General features: G+C 43.7%; 1 protein-coding gene across 1 annotated transcript in view; it reads right to left on the bottom strand.

Moving 5' to 3' along the window:
• Positions 1-1162: 1162 nt before the first annotated feature.
• The window catches only part of ints15 (integrator complex subunit 15), a 28772-nt gene continuing 8973 nt past the window's right edge, over positions 1163-20961 (bottom strand). Inside the window, exons 2-5 of the mRNA XM_084200055.1 lie at positions 12687-12964; positions 10708-10933; positions 10453-10492; positions 1163-1568 (exon numbers count right to left, since the gene is read on the bottom strand). Coding sequence (XP_084056181.1) covers positions 1376-1568; positions 10453-10492; positions 10708-10933; positions 12687-12964 — 737 coding nt within the window. The 3' untranslated portion in view covers positions 1163-1375. The remainder of the gene's footprint in view (positions 1569-10452; positions 10493-10707; positions 10934-12686; positions 12965-20961) is intronic.

Here is a 20961-nt window from a genome sequence, read left to right as displayed (position 1 = left end):
GGCAGAAGGGGAAGGCCATGCCTGGAAGGAAAGGTTGGATGGGGAGATGTTGTCCACCTCTCTAGTGGCTGGGGCAGAAGGGGAAGGCCATGCCTGGAAGGAAAGGTTGGATGGGGAGATGTTGTCCACCTCTCTAGTGGCTGGGGTAGAAGGGGAAGGCCATGCCTGGAAGGAAAGGTTGGATGGGGAGATGTTGTCCACCTCTCTAGTGGCTGGGGCAGAAGGGGAAGGCCATGCCTGGAAGGAAAGGTTGGATGGGGAGATGTTGTCCACCTCTCTAGTGGCTGGGGCAGAAGGGGAAGGCCATGCCTGGAAGGAAAGGTTGGATGGGGAGATGTTGTCCACCTCTCTCTAGTGGCTGGGGTAGAAGGGGAAGGCCATGCCTGGAAGGAAAGGTTGGATGGGGAGATGTTGTCCACCTCTCTCTAGTGGCTAGGGCAGAAGGGGAAGGCCATGCCTAGAAGGAAAGGTTGGATGGGGAGATGTTGTCCACCTCTCTCTAGTGGCTGGTGCAGAAGGGGAAGGCCATGCCTGGAAGGAAAGGTTGGATGGGGAGATGTTGTCCACCCCCCTCTCTAGTGGCTGGGGCAGAAGGGGAAGGCCATGCCTGGAAGGAAAGGTTGGATGGGGAGATGTTGTCCACCTCTCTAGTGGCTGGGGCAGAAGGGGAAGGCCATGCCTGGAAGGAAAGGTTGGATGGGGAGATGTTGTCCACCTCTCTAGTGGCTGGGGCAGAAGGGGAAGGCCATGCCTGGAAGGAAAGGTTGGATGGGGAGATGTTGTCCACCTCTCTCTAGTGGCTGGGGCAGAAGGGGAAGGCCATGCCTGGAAGGAAAGGTTGGATGGGGAGATGTTGTCCACCTCTCTCTAGTGGCTAGGGCAGAAGGGGAAGGCCATGCCTGGAAGGAAAGGTTGGATGGGGAGATGTTGTCCACCTCTCTATTGGCTGGGGCAGAAGGGGAAGGCCATGCCTGGAAGGAAAGGTTGGATGGGGAGATGTTGTCCACCTCTCTAGTGGCTGGGGCAGAAGGGGAAGGCCATGCCTGGAAGGAAAGGTTGGATGGGGAGATGTTGTCCACCTCTCTCTAGTGGCTGGGGTAGAAGGGGAAGGCCATGCCTGGAAGGAAAGGTTGGATGGGGAGATGTTGTCCACCTCTCTAGTGGCTGGGGTAGAAGGGGAAGGCCATGCCTGGAAGGAAAGGTTGGATGGGGAGATGTTGTCCACCTCTCTAGTGGCTGGGGCAGAAGGGGAAGGCCATGCCTGGAAGGAAAGGTTGGATGGGGAGATGTTGTCCACCTCTCTCTAGTGGCTGGGGTAGAAGGGGAAGGCCATGCCTGGAAGGAAAGGTTGGATGGGGAGATGTTGTCCACCTCTCTAGTGGCTGGGGCAGAAGGGGAAGGCCATGCCTGGAATGAAGGGTTGAGAAGGGAGGGGGGGATGAGGGGAGTGAGAGGAGGGGTGAGGTCCTAAGGGGCGGGGCCGGGGGCTGTACCCCAGGGGAGGGGTATGGATGTGGGGGTAGAACCCACTCTGCTGCACTGGACCAGACATCACCAGCTGGAGCAAACTGAGAGGAGACACCATAGAATTAGGAATTACAAGTCACTTTGATTGTCCTGCGTATGTAAAAGCAGGAAATGCATCACCTAAGCCTCTACTGCTAGTCATTCCAATTCGGTCAATGCATTCTAAGCACCTTCCACATTCCATTCCTCTTCATACCGGGGTTCATTTCCATTTGACTTTGGTTTGACTTCCGGCCCATCGCAATGCTTCGCTAACTCAGGGAGGGAGGAGATGTCGCTAAATACGGATGAAATTTATTGACATTACTAAATTACATTTCATAGAATTTGTAAACTACAGCAAGGCGTTGGTGAGAAAATGTAAGAATGTGTTTCCACAGCATTGCCGCTACAAAGCTGACGATAGCTAGCTTCCTTTCAATTTAAATAACATGGCTGGTTAGCTAGCTAGCATTAGAGCCTTCTGGCTAGCCTGTAACTTATGGTTGTTATTACGTTGTGTAACAGAGCAAAAGGTCTATGTACTTGTCATTTGATCGAATCTAACATTAGTTTAAGTTGGTTAGCTAGCTAATGTTTTGAGGAGAACAGGCTAGCACCCTGTAGAATCTAGACAAGAGGGGATGCCCGAGGAAGAGGCGGCAGGTAGCTTAGTGGTTAAGAGCGTTGTGCCAGTAACCGAAAGGTCGCTGGTTCTAATCCCCGAGCCGACTAGGTGAAAAATCTGTCGATGTGCCCTTGAGCAAGGCACTTAACCCGAATTGCTCCTGTAAGTCGCTCTGGATAAGAGCGTCTGCTAAATGACTAAAAAAATTTATAATTAATTTTTATTGTCATTAGCTGCTACAGCTAAACTCATTTACTAATGTTGGTCATTAGCTGCTACAGCTAAACTCATTTACTAATGTTTATTATCATTAGCTGCTAACGCTAAACTCATTTACTAATGTTTATTGTCATTAGCTGCTACAGCTAAACTCATTTACTAATGTTTATTGTCATTAGCCGCTACAGCTAAACTAATTTACTAATGTTTATTGTCATTAGCCGCTACAGCTAAACTCATATACTAATGTTTATTGTCATTAGCTGCTACAGCTAAACTCATTTACTAATGTTTATTGTCATTAGCCGCTACAGCTAAACTCATTTACTAATGTTTATTGTCATTAGCTGCTACAGCTAAACTCATTTACTAATGTTGGTCATTAGCTGCTACAGCTAAACTCATTTACTAATGTTTATTGTCATTAGCCGCTACAGCTAAACTCATTTACTAATGTTTATTGTCATTAGCTGCTACAGCTAAACTCATTTACTAATGTTTGTTATCATTAGCTGCTACAGCTAAACTCATTTACTAATGTTTATTGTCATTAGCTGCTACAGCTAAACTCATTTACTAATGTTGGTCATTAGCTGCTACAGCTAAACTCATTTACTAATGTTTATTATCATTAGCTGCTAACGCTAAACTCATTTACTAATGTTTATTGTCATTAGCCGCTACAGCTAAACTCATTTACTAATGTTTATTGTCATTAGCCGCTACAGCTAAACTCATATACTAATGTTTATTGTCATTAGCTGCTACAGCTAAACTCATTTACTAATGTTTATTGTCATTAGCCGCTACAGCTAAACTCATTTACTAATGTTTATTGTCATTAGCCGCTACAGCTAAACTCATTTACTAATGTTGGTCATTAGCTGCTACAGCTAAACTCATATACTAATGTTTATTGTCATTAGCTGCTAACGCTAAACTCATTTACTAATGTTTATTATCATTAGCTGCTACAGCTAAACTCATATACTAATGTTTATTGTCATTAACAGCTAACGCTAAACTCATTTACTGAGTGGCGCAGTGGTCTAAGGCGCCACAACGCAGTGCTAACTGTGCCACTAGAGATCCTGGTTCGAATCCAGGCTTGGGAGACTCATGGGCAGCGTACAATTCGTCCAGGGTAGGGGAGGGAATGGCCGGCAGGGATGTAGCTCAGTTGATAGAGCATGGCGTTTGCAATGCCAGGGTTGTGGGTTCGATTCCCACAAGGGGCAGTATAAAAAAAATATATATATATATATATTATTTAAAAATAAAGACAACAAAAATAAAAAACAATTATGTATTCACTAACTGTAAGTCGCTCTGGATAAGAGCGTCTGCTAAATGACTAAAATGTAAATGTTTATTATCATTAGCCGCTAACGCTAAACTCATTTACTAATGTTTATTATCATTAGCTGCTACAGCTAAACTCATTTACTAATGTTTATTGTCATTAGCTGCTACAGCTAAACTCATTTACTAATGTTTATTATCATTAGCTGCTACAGCTAAACTAATTTACTAATGTTTATTATCATTAGCCGCTACAGCTAAACTCATTTACTAATGTTGGTCATTAGCTGCTACAGCTAAACTCATTTACTAATGTTTATTGTCATTAGCCGCTACAGCTAAACTCATTTACTAATGTTTATTGGTATTAGCTGCTACAGCTAAACTCATTTACTAATGTTTATTATCATTAGCTGCTACAGCTAAACTCATTTACTAATGTTTATTGTCATTAGCCGCTACAGCTAAACTCATTTACTAATGTTTATTATCATTAGCTGCTACAGCTAAACTCATTTACTAATGTTTATTGTCATTAGCCGCTACAGCTAAACTCATTTACTAATGTTTATTATCATTAGCTGCTACAGCTAAACTCATTTACTAATGTTGGTCATTAGCTGCTACAGCTAAACTCATTTACTAATGTTTATTATCATTAGCTGCTACAGCTAAACTCATTTACTAATGTTTATTGGTATTAGCTGCTACAGCTAAACTCATTTACTAATGTTTATTGTCATTAGCTGCTACAGCTAAACTCATTTACTAATGTTTATTATCATTAGCTGCTACAGCTAAACTCATTTACTAATGTTTATTATCATTAGCCGCTACAGCTAAACTCATTTACTAATGTTTATTATCATTAGCCGCTACAGCTAAACTCATTTACTAATGTTTATTGTCATTAGCCGCTACAGCTAAACTCATTTACTAATGTTTATTGTCATTAGCCGCTACAGCTAAACTCATTTACTAATGTTTATTGTCATTAGCTGCTACAGCTAAACTCATTTACTAATGTTTATTGCACCATATAGTATTGTTTTTTTCCATACCAAATCTAGGGCGACTGTGCCTCAGAGCGGTTGGGTAAGCTCCTTCCTGGTTGGCCCTGTCCGTTGACTGGCCCTGTCCGTTGACTGGCCCTGTCCGTTGACTGGCCCTGTCCGTTGACTGGCCCTGTCCGTTGACTGGCCCTGTCCGTAGACTGGCCCTGTCCGTCGACTGGCCCTGTCCGTCGACTGGCCCTGTCCGTCGACTGGCCCTGTCCGTCGACTGGCCCTGTCCGTCGACTGGCCCTGTCCGTCGACTGGCCCTGTCTGCACTCAGTGCCCAGTAATTATGCTGCAATAGCTGATGTGCCAGGTCTAGGGTCAGCTTTTCATATCTGGTGTACTGTGTGTTCTTAGGCTCCCACAAATCCCCCTTGTCATGCTGCTGGTTCAACTGATTTCACCGTGCGTGCTACCTTGTCCCAGACCCCAGCTGATCAAGCTCAACCAGGTAGTCACTGTGCTTCTGCCTTTGTATTGCTTGCTCTTTGAGGTTTTACACTGGGTATCTGTATAAGCACTTTGTGACAAGGGCTTTATGAAAATACATTTGATTGATTGATAATGAAACCCCCATTGGCTAAAAGGAGTTCACAAAACAAGCACACAGTGTTTGTAGGCCTATGTACCACAACATCATGTACCACTGTGTACCTGTCCTGATTAATGTCAGTTCCATTCCTCTCTGTTGTTGTAGCTTGGTGAGGGGCCCAGGAGCTTTTCTCTGTGCGCCATGTACCAGTATAAGCTGCCATTATCTTGCCAGCCCATATCAGTGAGAGTACCTACGTTTATTCAAGTGTCATCATGAAACCAGAACAATAGTCATGCATTTGGAACAAGAACAGTGGGTGTTGTGTTGGGGTTGTATTTGGAACCAGAACAGTGGGTGTTGTGTTGGGGTTGTATTTGGAACCAGAACAGTGGGTGTTGTGTTGGGGTTGTATTTGGAACCAGAACAGTGGGTGTTGTGTTGGGGTTGTATTTGGAACCAGAACAGTGGGTGTTGTGTTGGGGTTGTATTTGGAACCAGAACAGTGGGTGTTGTGTTGGGGTTGTATTTGGAACCAGAACAGTGGGTGTTGTGTTGGGGTTGTATTTGGAACCAGAACAGTGGGTGTTGTGTTGGGGTTGTATTTGGAACCAGAACAGTGGGTGTTGTGTTGGGGTTGTATTTGGAACCAGAACAGTGGGTGTTGTGTTGGGGTTGTATTTGGAACCAGAACAGTGGGTGTTGTGTTGGGGTTGTATTTGGAACCAGAACAGTGGGTGTTGTGTTGGGGTTGTATATCCTTATTTTGCAAATGTGAACGTTTAGCTGATCTGGACTACATTTGAATTGAATTATTCATTAGGATGACTAACATCCATCCTTTTCCATGACTACCATGCACATGCAATCAACTACCACTTTTCTAATGAACACTCCTCAATCTATTTTACATGGAACAACATTTTCTATGTATTCATGATTAATATTCCCTTTTGTCAATAACAGCTTCTACACATCATGTCAACATGCTTGACTGAAAATCTTTAAACATGTCTATAGACTTTATGGAGATTATGGGGGTGATGCTGTTGCCAACCAGACTTCATATTATGCCAATATAACAAAGTTATCAATTAGGAAGATTGTGCTGTTCAGAAAGCCATGTTCATGACTGTAGATGTTGACAGGACTCTCCTAATGCTATGTTGAATGAGCACCACGGATGAAGGAGGAGGAAAACCAACAGCAACATTTTTGGGGCCTTCCTCTGACACCGCCTGGTATATTTTCAGGGTATTTTACCAGAAATGCACAAGGTCCTTTTTTCTGGATCTTTGTAGAATTTTGACCCATTTGTCCCGTGTAGCTCAGTTGGTAGAGCATGGCGTAACGCCAGGGTTGTGGGTTCGATTCCCACGGGGGGCCAGTATGAAAAAAAAGAATTCATGCACTCACTAACTGTAAGTCGCTCTGGATAAGAGTGTCTGCTAAATGACCAAAATGTAAAAATGTAATCCACAGATAAAAAGGGGAAACGGGTCTTCTTCTTCTGTGGACTTTATATGTCGGTTGGCAACCAACTTTAAGGTGCATCACCACCACCTCAGTTCATCTTCCAATCACCCAGGACGCTGGGCCAATTGTACCAGGTTGTATTAGTCCCAGCTCTCCCATCTTTTAGGAGCATACACCCACCTGGGGGATTGGAAGATGAACTGAGGTGGTGGTGATTCACCTTAAAGTTGGTTGCCAACCGACATATAAAGTCCACAGAAGAACAAGACAACTGAAGGAGGAGAGATTACTAGAAACTACGTTTCCCCTTTTTATCTGTGGATTACATTTTTACATTTTACATTTTAAGTCATTTAGCAGACGCTCTTATCCAGAGCGATGCGTGCGGTGTGGGTGTGGTCAGCATGTTATATCCAGAGCGATGCGTGCGGTGTGGGTGTGGTCAGCATGTTAGGATAACATTAGATATATACACAGAATGTTATGAACTGGGCGGGGCTAGCAAGCTGTTTTCAAAACATTGGACCAACTTGAGCAATGAGATCTCCGCTTGCTAGATAGCATAGCCAACCAAATATACACCTTAGCAAACAATCATTTTGTCAACTAATGTTACATTCAACTAACATGACAAGTACATAGACCTATTTCTCTGTAAAACAACGTTAGATCCAGTCTGTCTATGAGATTATCCAGATGGCTCTGATGCTAGCTAGCTAACCAGTCAAGTCTATGGAAGAGGCTAGCTAGCTAACCAGTCAAGTCTATGGAAGAGGCTAGCTGGCTAACCAGTCAAGTCTATGGAAGAGGCTAGCTGGCTAACCAGTCAAGTCTATGGAAGAGGCTAGCTGGCTAACCAGTCAAGTCTATGGAAGAGGCTAGCTGGCTAACCAGTCAAGTCTATGGAAGAGGCTAGCTGGCTAACCAGTCAAGTCTATGGAAGAGGCTAGCTGGCTAACCAGTCAAGTCTATGGAAGAGGCTAGCCAGCTAACCAGTCAAGTCTATGGAAGAGGCTAGCTAGCTAACCAGTCAAGTCTATGGAAGAGGCTAGCTAGCTAACCAGTCAAGTCTATGGAAGAGGCTAGCTAGCTAACCAGTCAAGTCTATGGAAGAGGCTAGCTGGCTAACCAGTCAAGTCTATGGAAGAGGCTAGCTGGCTAACCAGTCAAGTCTATGGAAGAGGCTAGCTGGCTAACCAGTCAAGTCTATGGAAGAGGCTAGCTGGCTAACCAGTCAAGTCTATGGAAGAGGCTAGCTGGCTAACCAGTCAAGTCTATGGAAGAGGCTAGCTGGCTAACCAGTCAAGTCTATGGAAGAGGCTAGCTAGCTAACCAGTCAAGTCTATGGAAGAGGCTAGCTAGCTAACCAGTCAAGTCTATGGAAGAGGCTAGCTGGCTAACCAGTCAAGTCTATGGAAGAGGCTAGCTGGCTAACCAGTCAAGTCTATGGAAGAGGCTAGCTGGCTAACCAGTCAAGTCTATGGAAGAGGCTAGCTGGCTAACCAGTCAAGTCTATGGAAGAGGCTAGCTGGCTAACCAGTCAAGTCTATGGAAGAGGCTAGCTGGCTAACCAGTCAAGTCTATGGAAGAGGCTAGCTAGCTAACCAGTCAAGTCTATGGAAGAGGCTAGCTGGCTAACCAGTCAAGTCTATGGAAGAGGCTAGCTAGCTAACCAGTCAAGTCTATGGAAGAGGCTAGCTAGCTAACCAGTCAAGTCTATGGAAGAGGCTAGCTGGCTAACCAGTCAAGTCTATGGAAGAGGCTAGCTGGCTAACCAGTCAAGTCTATGGAAGAGGCTAGCTGGCTAACCAGTCAAGTCTATGGAAGAGGCTAGCTGGCTAACCAGTCAAGTCTATGGAAGAGGCTAGCTGGCTAACCAGTCAAGTCTATGGAAGAGGCTAGCTGGCTAACCAGTCAAGTCTATGGAAGAGGCTAGCTGGCTAACCAGTCAAGTCTATGGAAGAGGCTAGCTGGCTAACCAGTCAAGTCTATGGAAGAGGCTAGCTGGCTAACCAGTCAAGTCTATGGAAGAGGCTAGCTGGCTAACCAGTCAAGTCTATGGAAGAGGCTAGCTAGCTAACCAGTCAAGTCTATGGAAGAGGCTAGCTGGCTAACCAGTCAAGTCTATGGAAGAGGCTAGCTAGCTAACCAGTCAAGTCTATGGAAGAGGCTAGCTAGCTAACCAGTCAAGTCTATGGAAGAGGCTAGCTGGCTAACCAGTCAAGTCTATGGAAGAGGCTAGCTGGCTAACCAGTCAAGTCTATGGAAGAGGCTAGCTAGCTAACCAGTCAAGTCTATGGAAGAGGCTAGCTAGCTAACCAGTCAAGTCTATGGAAGAGGCTAGCTAGCTAACCAGTCAAGTCTATGGAAGAGGCTAGCTAGCTAACCAGTCAAGTCTATGGAAGAGGCTAGCTGGCTAACCAGTCAAGTCTATGGAAGAGGCTAGCTAGCTAACCAGTCAAGTCTATGGAAGAGGCTAGCTGGCTAACCAGTCAAGTCTATGGAAGAGGCTAGCTGGCTAACCAGTCAAGTCTATGGAAGAGGCTAGCTGGCTAACCAGTCAAGTCTATGGAAGAGGCTAGCTGGCTAACCAGTCAAGTCTATGGAAGAGGCTAGCTGGCTAACCAGTCAAGTCTATGGAAGAGGCTAGCTGGCTAACCAGTCAAGTCTATGGAAGAGGCTAGCTGGCTAACCAGTCAAGTCTATGGAAGAGGCTAGCTGGCTAACCAGTCAAGTCTATGGAAGAGGCTAGCTGGCTAACCAGTCAAGTCTATGGAAGAGGCTAGCTGGCTAACCAGTCAAGTCTATGGAAGAGGCTAGCTGGCTAACCAGTCAAGTCTATGGAAGAGGCTAGCTGGCTAACCAGTCAAGTCTATGGAAGAGGCTAGCTAGCTAACCAGTCAAGTCTATGGAAGAGGCTAGCTGGCTAACCAGTCAAGTCTATGGAAGAGGCTAGCTAGCTAACCAGTCAAGTCTATGGAAGAGGCTAGCTAGCTAACCAGTCAAGTCTATGGAAGAGGCTAGCTGGCTAACCAGTCAAGTCTATGGAAGAGGCTAGCTGGCTAACCAGTCAAGTCTATGGAAGAGGCTAGCTAGCTAACCAGTCAAGTCTATGGAAGAGGCTAGCTGGCTAACCAGTCAAGTCTATGGAAGAGGCTAGCTAGCTAACCAGTCAAGTCTATGGAAGAGGCTAGCTAGCTAGCGTCAGCTTTGTAGTGGTTATACTATGTTGAAACACTTGTTTTCAAATGTTCTTAAATTTTTCTCACAAGCGCATTGCTGTAGCTTTTAAATCCTCTGAATGTAATTTAGTAAGTTGAACAAATTTAAACCATATTTAACGAGATCTCCTCCCTGTCGGCAATGCCTGACAACGCTCCGGAAACCGCTCCCCTGATATGAAGAGGGCTTGGAACGTTCCAGCGTGGAATGTGCATTGAGGGTATTAGACTGGTTTGGATTTCTCCTTTACCAAAATGGCTGCCGTTATCATAACATTCTGGAACTATGAGGGTCTATGACATCAGGCACAGCTTGGGGAGATAACACACCCACACCCCTTAGGCTGGAGGCAGGTAAAAACAGGTCTAGACAGGGGGGGCTAGGGGTGCATCGTGATTGGTGGTGGGGGAGGGCTAGGGGTGCATCGTGATTGGTGGTGGGGGAGGGTTAGGGGTGCATTGTGATTGGTTGTGGGGGATGGTTAGGGGTGCATTGTGATTGGTTCTTACTTGTTGTGTGGGAGGCGGGAACAGAGAGCTCTCAGGTCCTCTGTGGAGAGAACACACAGGATATGACATCCCAACTGTAGAACACACAGGATATGACATCCCAACTGTAGAACACACAGGATATGACATCCCAACTGTAGAACACACAGGATATGACATCCCAACAGTAGAACACACAGGATATGACATCACAACTGTAGAACACACAGGATATGACATCCCAACTGTCGAACACACAGGATATGACATCCCTACCTCTAGAGCAGAGCAGCGCCCCTGCTGCCATGGAGACCTGCAGGGACTGGGCCAGCCGGTCCAGAGCGAGCTGGGTGTGTGTGTGTGTATCGGTGTGGTGAGGCTTCAGCTCCTCCAGAAGACGAGAGAGGTCAGAGATCAGAGAAGTCAGCTGGTCGGGCTGCAGCAACGCCAAGCGACCCAGAAGCCCCTTCTCTCTCAGAACGCCCGGGAGGAGCAGCAACACCTGGAACAGATAAGAGGTTAGAGTTCATAACCTCTGACCTCTAAACATGACCTAACCCTGACCCATGACTCCTGGGAGGAAGACTTGATAACCTCTAAACATGATGTAACCCTGACCCATGACCTCTGAGGGTTAGCGCTTTGGGGGTGTGGTTCCATGGGGGTGTGGTTCCATGGGGGTGTGGTTCCATGGGGTTAGGGTTAGGGAGTGTTTCATAGGTTCTGCTGCTATGATGGTCTGTCTGGCAGTGTTTCATAGGTTCTGCTGCTATGATGGTCTGTCTGGCAGTGTTTCATAGGTTCTGCTGCTATGATGGTCTGTCTGGCAGTGTTTCATAGGTTCTGCTGCTATGATGATCTGTCTGGCAGTGTTTCATAGGTTCTGCTGCTATGATGGTCTGTCTGGCAGTGTTTCATAGGTTCTGCTGCTATGATGGTCTGTCTGGCAGTGTTTCATAGGTTCTGCTGCTATGATGATCTGTCTGGCAGTGTTTCATAGGTTCTGCTGCTATGATGGTCTGTCTGGCAGTGTTTCATAGGTTCTGCTGCTATGATGGTCTGTCTGGCAGTGTTTCATAGGTTCTGCTGCTATGATGGTCTGTCTGGCAGTGTTTCATAGGTTCTGCTGCTATGATGATCTGTCTGGCAGTGTTTCATAGGTTCTGCTGCTATGATGGTCTGTCTGGCAGTGTTTCATAGGTTCTGCTGCTATGATGGTCTGTCTGGCAGTGTTTCATAGGTCCTGCTGCTATGATGATCTGTCTGGCAGTGTTTCATAGGTTCTGCTGCTATGATGGTCTGTCTGGCAGTGTTTCATAGGTTCTGCTGCTATGATGGTCTGTCTGGCAGTGTTTCATAGGTTCTGCTGCTATGATTGGATAGAGTAATGGACAGGTCCGTCTCACTGTCTGAAGGTTCTGCTGCTATGATTGGATAGAGTAATGGACAGGTCTGTCTCACTGTCTGAAGGTTCTGCTGCTATGATTGGATAGAGTGATGGACAGGTCTGTCTCACTGTCTGAAGGTTCTGGCTGCTATGATTGGATAGAGTAATGGACAGGTCCGTCTCACTGTCTGAAGGTTCTGCTGCTATGATTGGCTAGAGTAATGGACAGGTCTATCTCACTGTCTGAAGGTTCTGCTGCTATGATTGGATAGAGTAATGGACAGGTCTGTCTCACTGTCTGAAGGTTCTGGCTGCTATGATTGGATAGAGTAATGGACAGGTCTGTCTCACTGTCTGAAGGTTCTGCTGCTATGATTGGATAGAGTAATGGACAGGTCTGTCTCACTGTCTGAAGGTTCTGCTGCTATGATTGGATAGAGTGATGGACAGGTCCGTCTCACTGTCTGAAGGTTCTGGCTGCTATGATTGGATAGAGTAATGGACAGGTCTGTCTCACTGTCTGAAGGTTCTGCTGCTATGATTGGATAGAGTAATGGACAGGTCTGTCTCACTGTCTGAAGGTTCTGGCTGCTATGATTGGATAGAGTAATGGACAGGTCTGTCTCACTGTCTGAAGGTTCTGCTGCTATGATTGGATAGAGTAATGGACAGGTCTGTCTCACTGTCTGAAGGTTCTGGCTGCTATGATTGGATAGAGTGCAATCAGCGCAGCCGTTTACAATTCTCCCTTGGCGTTACCATCCTGTGTTAGTGGGCATGATTGTAATCCAAACCCAACCCTCATGTAAGTCCTGATGACCTCAAGTTACACAAATGTCACAAAAGTCAGGTTTGAGACTGAACAAACCTGCAGAACACTGAGATGCAGCTCAGAGAAGAGAGGCCCTGCCTCCAGCTCCGTCTCTGTCGTCCCATTAGCCAGGCCCTGCTTCCCGTCTCTTCTGTAAGCCAATGGGGCTTTGACACACCAGCGCACCAACCCAGCCAGCGGCGTGAGGTCCATGGAGACAATTGGCTGGCTGGAGGAGGGGGGCGTGTTCAGCAGAGTGATGAGGACCAATCGAGGCTGGTCTTGGATCCACGACACCACCATCTGCAACAGCTGTACAGGGGGAGTCAACTCCTCTAGACACCAAGCACACACCAAGAGGTATTTAGAGATGTTTCCCTGACAACACACACCAAGAGGTATTTAGAGATGTTTCCCTGACATAGTTTAGTAACACCAAACACACACCAAGAGGTATTTAGAGATGTTTCCCTGACATAGTTTAGTAACACCAAACACACACCAAGAGGTATTTAGAGATGTTTCCCTGACATAGTTTAGTACCACCAAACACACACCAAGAGGTATTTAGAGATGTTTCCCTGACATAGTTTAGTAACACCAAGCACACACCAAGAGGTATTTAGAGATGTTTCCCTGACATAGTTTAGTACCACCAAACACACACCAAGAGGTATTTAGAGATGTTTCCCTGACATAGTTTAGTACCACCAAGCACACACCAAGAGGTATTTAGAGATGTTTCCCTGACATAGTTTAGTACCACCAAGCACACACCAAGAGGTATTTAGAGATGTTTCCCTGACATAGTTTAGTACCACCAAACACACACCAAGAGGTATTTAGAGATGTTTCCCTGACATAGTTTAGTAACACCAAGCACACACCAAGAGGTATTTAGAGATGTTTCCCTGACATAGTTTAGTACCACCAAGCACACACCAAGAGGTATTTAGAGATGTTTCCCTGACATAGTTTAGTACCACCAAACACACACCAAGAGGTATTTAGAGATGTTTCCCTGACATAGTTTAGTACCACCAAGCACACACCAAGAGGTATTTAGAGATGTTTCCCTGACATAGTTTAGTAACACCAAACACACACCAAGAGGTATTTAGAGATGTTTCCCTGACATAGTTTAGTAACACCAAGCACACACCAAGAGGTATTTAGAGATGTTTCCCTGACATAGTTTAGTACCACCAAGCACACACCAAGAGGTATTTAGAGATGTTTCCCTGACATAGTTTAGTACCACCAAACACACACCAAGAGGTATTTAGAGATGTTTCCCTGACATAGTTTAGTAACACCAAGCACACACCAAGAGGTATTTAGAGATGTTTCCCTGACATAGTTTAGTAACACCAAACACACACCAAGAGGTATTTAGAGATGTTTCCCTGACATAGTTTAGTAACACCAAGCACACACCAAGAGGTATTTAGAGATGTTTCCCTGACATAGTTTAGTAACACCAAACACACACCAAGAGGTATTTAGAGATGTTTCCCTGACATAGTTTAGTAACAGCAGAGACACACCAAGCGGTATTTAGAGATGTTTCCCTGACATAGTTTAGTAACACCAAGCACACACCAAGAGGTATTTAGAGATGTTTCCCTGACATAGTTTAGTAACACCAAACACACACCAAGAGGTATTTAGAGATGTTTCCCTGACATAGTTTAGTAACAGCAGAGACACACCAAGAGGTATTTAGAGATGTTTCCCTGACATAGTTTAGTAACACCAAGCACACACCAAGAGGTATTTAGAGATGTTTCCCTGACATAGTTTAGTAACACCAAGCACACACCAAGAGGTATTTAGAGATGTTTCCCTGACATAGTTTAGTACCACCAAGCACACACCAAGAGGTATTTAGAGATGTTTCCCTGACATAGTTTAGTACCACCAAGCACACACCAAGAGGTATTTAGAGATGTTTCCCTGACATAGTTTAGTACCACCAAACACACACCAAGAGGTATTTAGAGATGTTTCCCTGACATAGTTTAGTAACACCAAACACACACCAAGAGGTATTTAGAGATGTTTCCCTGACATAGTTTAGTACCACCAAGCACACACCAAGAGGTATTTAGAGATGTTTCCCTGACATAGTTTAGTACCACCAAACACACACCAAGAGGTATTTAGAGATGTTTCCCTGACATAGTTTAGTAACACCAAGCACACACCAAGAGGTATTTAGAGATGTTTCCCTGACATAGTTTAGTAACACCAAGCACACACCAAGAGGTATTTAGAGATGTTTCCCTGACATAGTTTAGTAACACCAAGCACACACCAAGAGGTATTTAGAGATGTTTCCCTGACATAGTTTAGTACCACCAAACACACACCAAGAGGTATTTAGAGATGTTTCCCTGACATAGTTTAGTAACACCAAACACACACCAAGAGGTATTTAGAGATGTTTCCCTGACATAGTTTAGTAACACCAAACACACACCAAGAGGTATTTAGAGATGTTTCCCTGACATAGTTTAGTACCACCAAACACACACCAAGAGGTATTTAGAGATGTTTCCCTGACATAGTTTAGTAACACCAAACACACACCAAGAGGTATTTAGAGATGTTTCCCTGACATAGTTTAGTACCACCAAGCACACACCAAGAGGTATTTAGAGATGTTTCCCTGACATAGTTTAGTACCACCAAACACACACCAAGAGGTATTTAGAGATGTTTCCCTGACATAGTTTAGTAACAGCAGAGACACACCAAGAGGTATTTAGAGATGTTTCCCTGACATAGTTTAGTAACACCAAGCACACACCAAGAGGTATTTAGAGATGTTTCCCTGACATAGTTTAGTACCACCAAGCACACACCAAGAGGTATTTAGAGATGTTTGCCTGACATAGTTTAGTAACACCAAACACACACCAAGAGGTATTTAGAGATGTTTCCCTGACATAGTTTAGTACCACCAAGCACACACCAAGAGGTATTTAGAGATGTTTCCCTGACATAGTTTAGTAACAGCAGAGACACACCAAGAGGTATTTAGAGATGTTTCCCTGACATAGTTTAGTACCACCAAGCACACACCAAGAGGTATTTAGAGATGTTTCCCTGACATAGTTTAGTACCACCAAACACACACCAAGAGGTATTTAGAGATGTTTCCCTGACATAGTTTAGTACCACCAAGCACACACCAAGAGGTATTTAGAGATGTTTCCCTGACATAGTTTAGTAACACCAAACACACACCAAGAGGTATTTAGAGATGTTTCCCTGACATAGTTTAGTAACACCAAGCACACACCAAGAGGTATTTAGAGATGTTTCCCTGACATAGTTTAGTACCACCAAGCACACACCAAGAGGTATTTAGAGATGTTTCCCTGACATAGTTTAGTAACACCAAGCACACACCAAGAGGTATTTAGAGATGTTTCCCTGACATAGTTTAGTAACACCAAACACACACCAAGAGGTATTTAGAGATGTTTCCCTGACATAGTTTAGTAACACCAAGCACACACCAAGAGGTATTTAGAGATGTTTCCCTGACATAGTTTAGTAACACCGAACACACACCAAGAGGTATTTAGAGATGTTTCCCTGACATAGTTTAGTAACAGCAGAGACACACCAAGAGGTATTTAGAGATGTTTCCCTGATATAGTTTAGTAACACCAAGCACACACCAAGAGGTATTTAGAGATGTTTCTCTGACATAGTTTAGTACCACCAAACACACACCAAGAGGTATTTAGAGATGTTTCCCTGACATAGTTTAGTAACAGCAGAGACACACCAAGAGGTATTTAGAGATGTTTCCCTGACATAGTTTAGTAACACCAAGCACACACCAAGAGGTATTTAGAGATGTTTCCCTGACATAGTTTAGTAACACCAAGCACACACCAAGAGGTATTTAGAGATGTTTCCCTGACATAGTTTAGTACCACCAAGCACACACCAAGAGGTATTTAGAGATGTTTCCCTGACATAGTTTAGTACCACCAAGCACACACCAAGAGGTATTTAGAGATGTTTCCCTGACATAGTTTAGTACCACCAAACACACACCAAGAGGTATTTAGAGATGTTTCCCTGACATAGTTTAGTAACACCAAACACACACCAAGAGGTATTTAGAGATGTTTCCCTGACATAGTTTAGTAACACCAAACACACACCAAGAGGTATTTAGAGATGTTTCCCTGACATAGTTTAGTACCACCAAGCACACACCAAGAGGTATTTAGAGATGTTTCCCTGACATAGTTTAGTACCACCAAACACACACCAAGAGGTATTTAGAGATGTTTCCCTGACATAGTTTAGTAACACCAAACACACACCAAGAGGTATTTAGAGATGTTTCCCTGACATAGTTTAGTAACACCAAACACACACCAAGAGGTATTTAGAGATGTTTCCCTGACATAGTTTAGTAACACCAAGCACACACCAAGAGGTATTTAGAGATGTTTCCCTGACATAGTTTAGTAACACCAAGCACACACCAAGAGGTATTTAGAGATGTTTCCCTGACATAGTTTAGTAACACCAAGCACACACCAAGAGGTATTTAGAGATGTTTCCCTGACATAGTTTAGTACCACCAAACACACACCAAGAGGTATTTAGAGATGTTTCCCTGACATAGTTTAGTAACACCAAACACACACCAAGAGGTATTTAGAGATGTTTCCCTGACATAGTTTAGTAACACCAAACACACACCAAGAGGTATTTAGAGATGTTTCCCTGACATAGTTTAGTACCACCAAACACACACCAAGAGGTATTTAGAGATGTTTCCCTGACATAGTTTAGTAACACCAAACACACACCAAGAGGTATTTAGAGAAGTTTCCCTGACATAGTTTAGTACCACCAAGCACACACCAAGAGGTATTTAGAGATGTTTCCCTGACATAGTTTAGTAACACCAAGCACACACCAAGAGGTATTTAGAGATGTTTCCCTGACATAGTTTAGTAACACCAAACACACACCAAGAGGTATTTAGAGATGTTTCCCTGACATAGTTTAGTAACACCAAACACACACCAAGAGGTATTTAGAGATGTTTCCCTGACATAGTTTAGTAACACCAAACACACACCAAGAGGTATTTAGAGATGTTTCCCTGACATAGTTTAGTAACACCAAGCACACACCAAGAGGTATTTAGAGATGTTTCCCTGACATAGTTTAGTACCACCAAACACACACCAAGAGGTATTTAGAGATGTTTCCCTGACATAGTTTAGTACCACCAAACACACACCAAGAGGTATTTAGAGATGTTTCCCTGACATAGTTTAGTACCACCAAACACACACCAAGAGGTATTTAGAGATGTTTCCCTGACATAGTTTAGTAACACCAAGCACACACCAAGAGGTATTTAGAGATGTTTCCCTGACATAGTTTAGTAACAGCAGAGACACACCAAGAGGTATTTAGAGATGTTTCCCTGACATAGTTTAGTAACAGCAAACACACACCAAGAGGTATTTAGAGATGTTTCCCTGACATAGTTTAGTAACAGCAGAGACACACCAAGAGGTATTTAGAGATGTTTCCCTGACATAGTTTAGTAACACCAAGCACACACCAAGAGGTATTTAGAGATGTTTCCCTGACATAGTTTAGTACCACCAAACACACACCAAGAGGTATTTAGAGATGTTTCCCTGACATAGTTTAGTACCACCAAACACACACCAAGAGGTATTTAGAGATGTTTCCCTGACATAGTTTAGTAACACCAAACACACACCAAGAGGTATTTAGAGATGTTTCCCTGACATAGTTTAGTAACACCAAGCACACACCAAGAGGTATTTAGAGATGTTTCCCTGACATAGTTTAGTAACACCAAACACACACCAAGAGGTATTTAGAGATGTTTCCCTGACATAGTTTAGTAACAGCAGAGACACACCAAGAGGTATTTAGAGATGTTTCCCTGACATAGTTTAGTACCGCCAAACACACACCAAGAGGTATTTAGAGATGTTTCCCTGACATAGTTTAGTAACACCAAACACACACCAAGAGGTATTTAGAGATGTTTCCCTGATATAGTTTAGTAACACCAAACACACACCAAGAGGTATTTAGAGATGTTTCCCTGACATAGTTTAGTAACACCAAACACACACCAAGAGGTATTTAGAGATGTTTCCCTGACATAGTTTAGTAACACCAAACACACACCAAGAGGTATTTAGAGATGTTTCCCTGACATAGTTTAGTAACACCAAACACACACCAAGAGGTATTTAGAGATGTTTCCCTGACATAGTTTAGTACCACCAAACACACACCAAGAGGTATTTAGAGATGTTTCCCTGACATAGTTTAGTAACACCAAGCACACACCAAGAGGTATTTAGAGATGTTTCCCTGACATAGTTTAGTAACACCAAACACACACCAAGAGGTATTTAGAGATGTTTCCCTGACATAGTTTAGTAACACCAAGCACACACCAAGAGGTATTTAGAGATGTTTCCCTGACATAGTTTAGTAACACCAAGCACACACCAAGAGGTATTTAGAGATGTTTCCCTGACATAGTTTAGTAACACCAAACACACACCAAGAGGTATTTAGAGATGTTTCCCTGACATAGTTTAGTAACACCAAACACACACCAAGAGGTATTTAGAGATGTTTCCCTGACATAGTTTAGTAACACCAAGCACACACCAAGAGGTATTTAGAGATGTTTCCCTGACATAGTTTAGTACCACCAAGCACACACCAAGAGGTATTTAGAGATGTTTCCCTGACATAGTTTAGTAACACCAAACACACACCAAGAGGTATTTAGAGATGTTTCCCTGACATAGTTTAGTAACACCAAACACACACCAAGAGGTATTTAGAGATGTTTCCCTGACATAGTTTAGTAACACCAAGCACACACCAAGAGGTATTTAGAGATGTTTCCCTGACATAGTTTAGTAACACCAAGCACACACCAAGAGGTATTTAGAGATGTTTCCCTGACATAGTTTAGTAACACCAAGCACACACCAAGAGGTATTTAGAGATGTTACCCTGACATAGTTTAGTAACACCAAACACACACCAAGAGGTATTTAGAGATGTTTCCCTGACATAGTTTAGTAACAGCAGAGACACACCAAGAGGTATTTAGAGATGTTTCCCTGACATAGTTTAGTAACACCAAACACACACCAATAGGTATTTAGAGATGTTTCCCTGACATAGTTTAGTAACACCAAACACACACCAAGAGGGATTTAGAGATGTTTCCCTGACATAGTTTAGTAACACCAAACACACACCAAGAGGTATTTAGAGATGTTTCCCTGACATAGTTTAGTAACAGCAGAGACACACCAAGAGGTATTTAGAGATGTTTCCCTGACATAGTTTAGTAACACCAAACACACACCAAGAGGTATTTAGAGATGTTTCCCTGACATAGTTTAGTAACACCAAAAACACACCAAGAGGTATTTAGAGATGTTTCCCTGACATAGTTTAGTAACACCAAGCACACACCAAGAGGTATTTAGAGATGTTTCCCTGACATAGTTTAGTAACACCAAACACACACCAAGAGGTATTTAGAGATGTTTCCCTGACATAGTTTAGTAACAGCAGAGACACACCAAGAGGTATTTAGAGATGTTTCCCTGACATAGTTTAGTAACACCAAACACACACCAATAGGAATTTAGAGATGTTTCCCTGACATAGTTTAGTAACACCAAGCACACACCAAGAGGTATTTAGAGATGTTTCCCTGACATAGTTTAGTAACACCAAACACACACCAATAGGAATTTAGAGATGTTTCCCTGACATAGTTTAGTAACACCAAGCACACACCAAGAGGTATTTAGAGATGTTTCCCTGACATAGTTTAGTAACAGCAGAGACACACCAAGAGGGATTTAGAGATGTTTCCCTGACATAGTTTAGTAACAGCAGAGACACACCAAGAGGTATTTAGAGATGTTTCCCTGACATAGTTTAGTAACACCAAACACACACCAAGAGGTATTTAGAGATGTTTCCCTGACATAGTTTAGTAACACCAAACACACACCAAGAGGTATTTAGAGATGTTTCCCTGACATAGTTTAGTAACACCAAGCACACACCAAGAGGTATTTAGAGATGTTTCCCTGACATAGTTTAGTAACACCAAGCACACACCAAGAGGTATTTAGAGATGTTTCCCTGACATAGTTTAGTACCACCAAACACACACCAAGAGGTATTTAGAGATGTTTCCCTGACATAGTTTAGTAACACCAAACACACACCAAGAGGTATTTAGAGATGT

Source organism: Coregonus lavaretus (assembly GCF_964263955.1).
Source record: "Coregonus lavaretus genome assembly, contig: HAP1_SCAFFOLD_4861, whole genome shotgun sequence".
Lineage (NCBI taxonomy): Eukaryota > Metazoa > Chordata > Actinopteri > Salmoniformes > Salmonidae > Coregonus > Coregonus lavaretus.
Note: the sequence above shows the minus strand (reverse complement) of the source record. Positions and strands in the feature narration are given on the sequence as shown.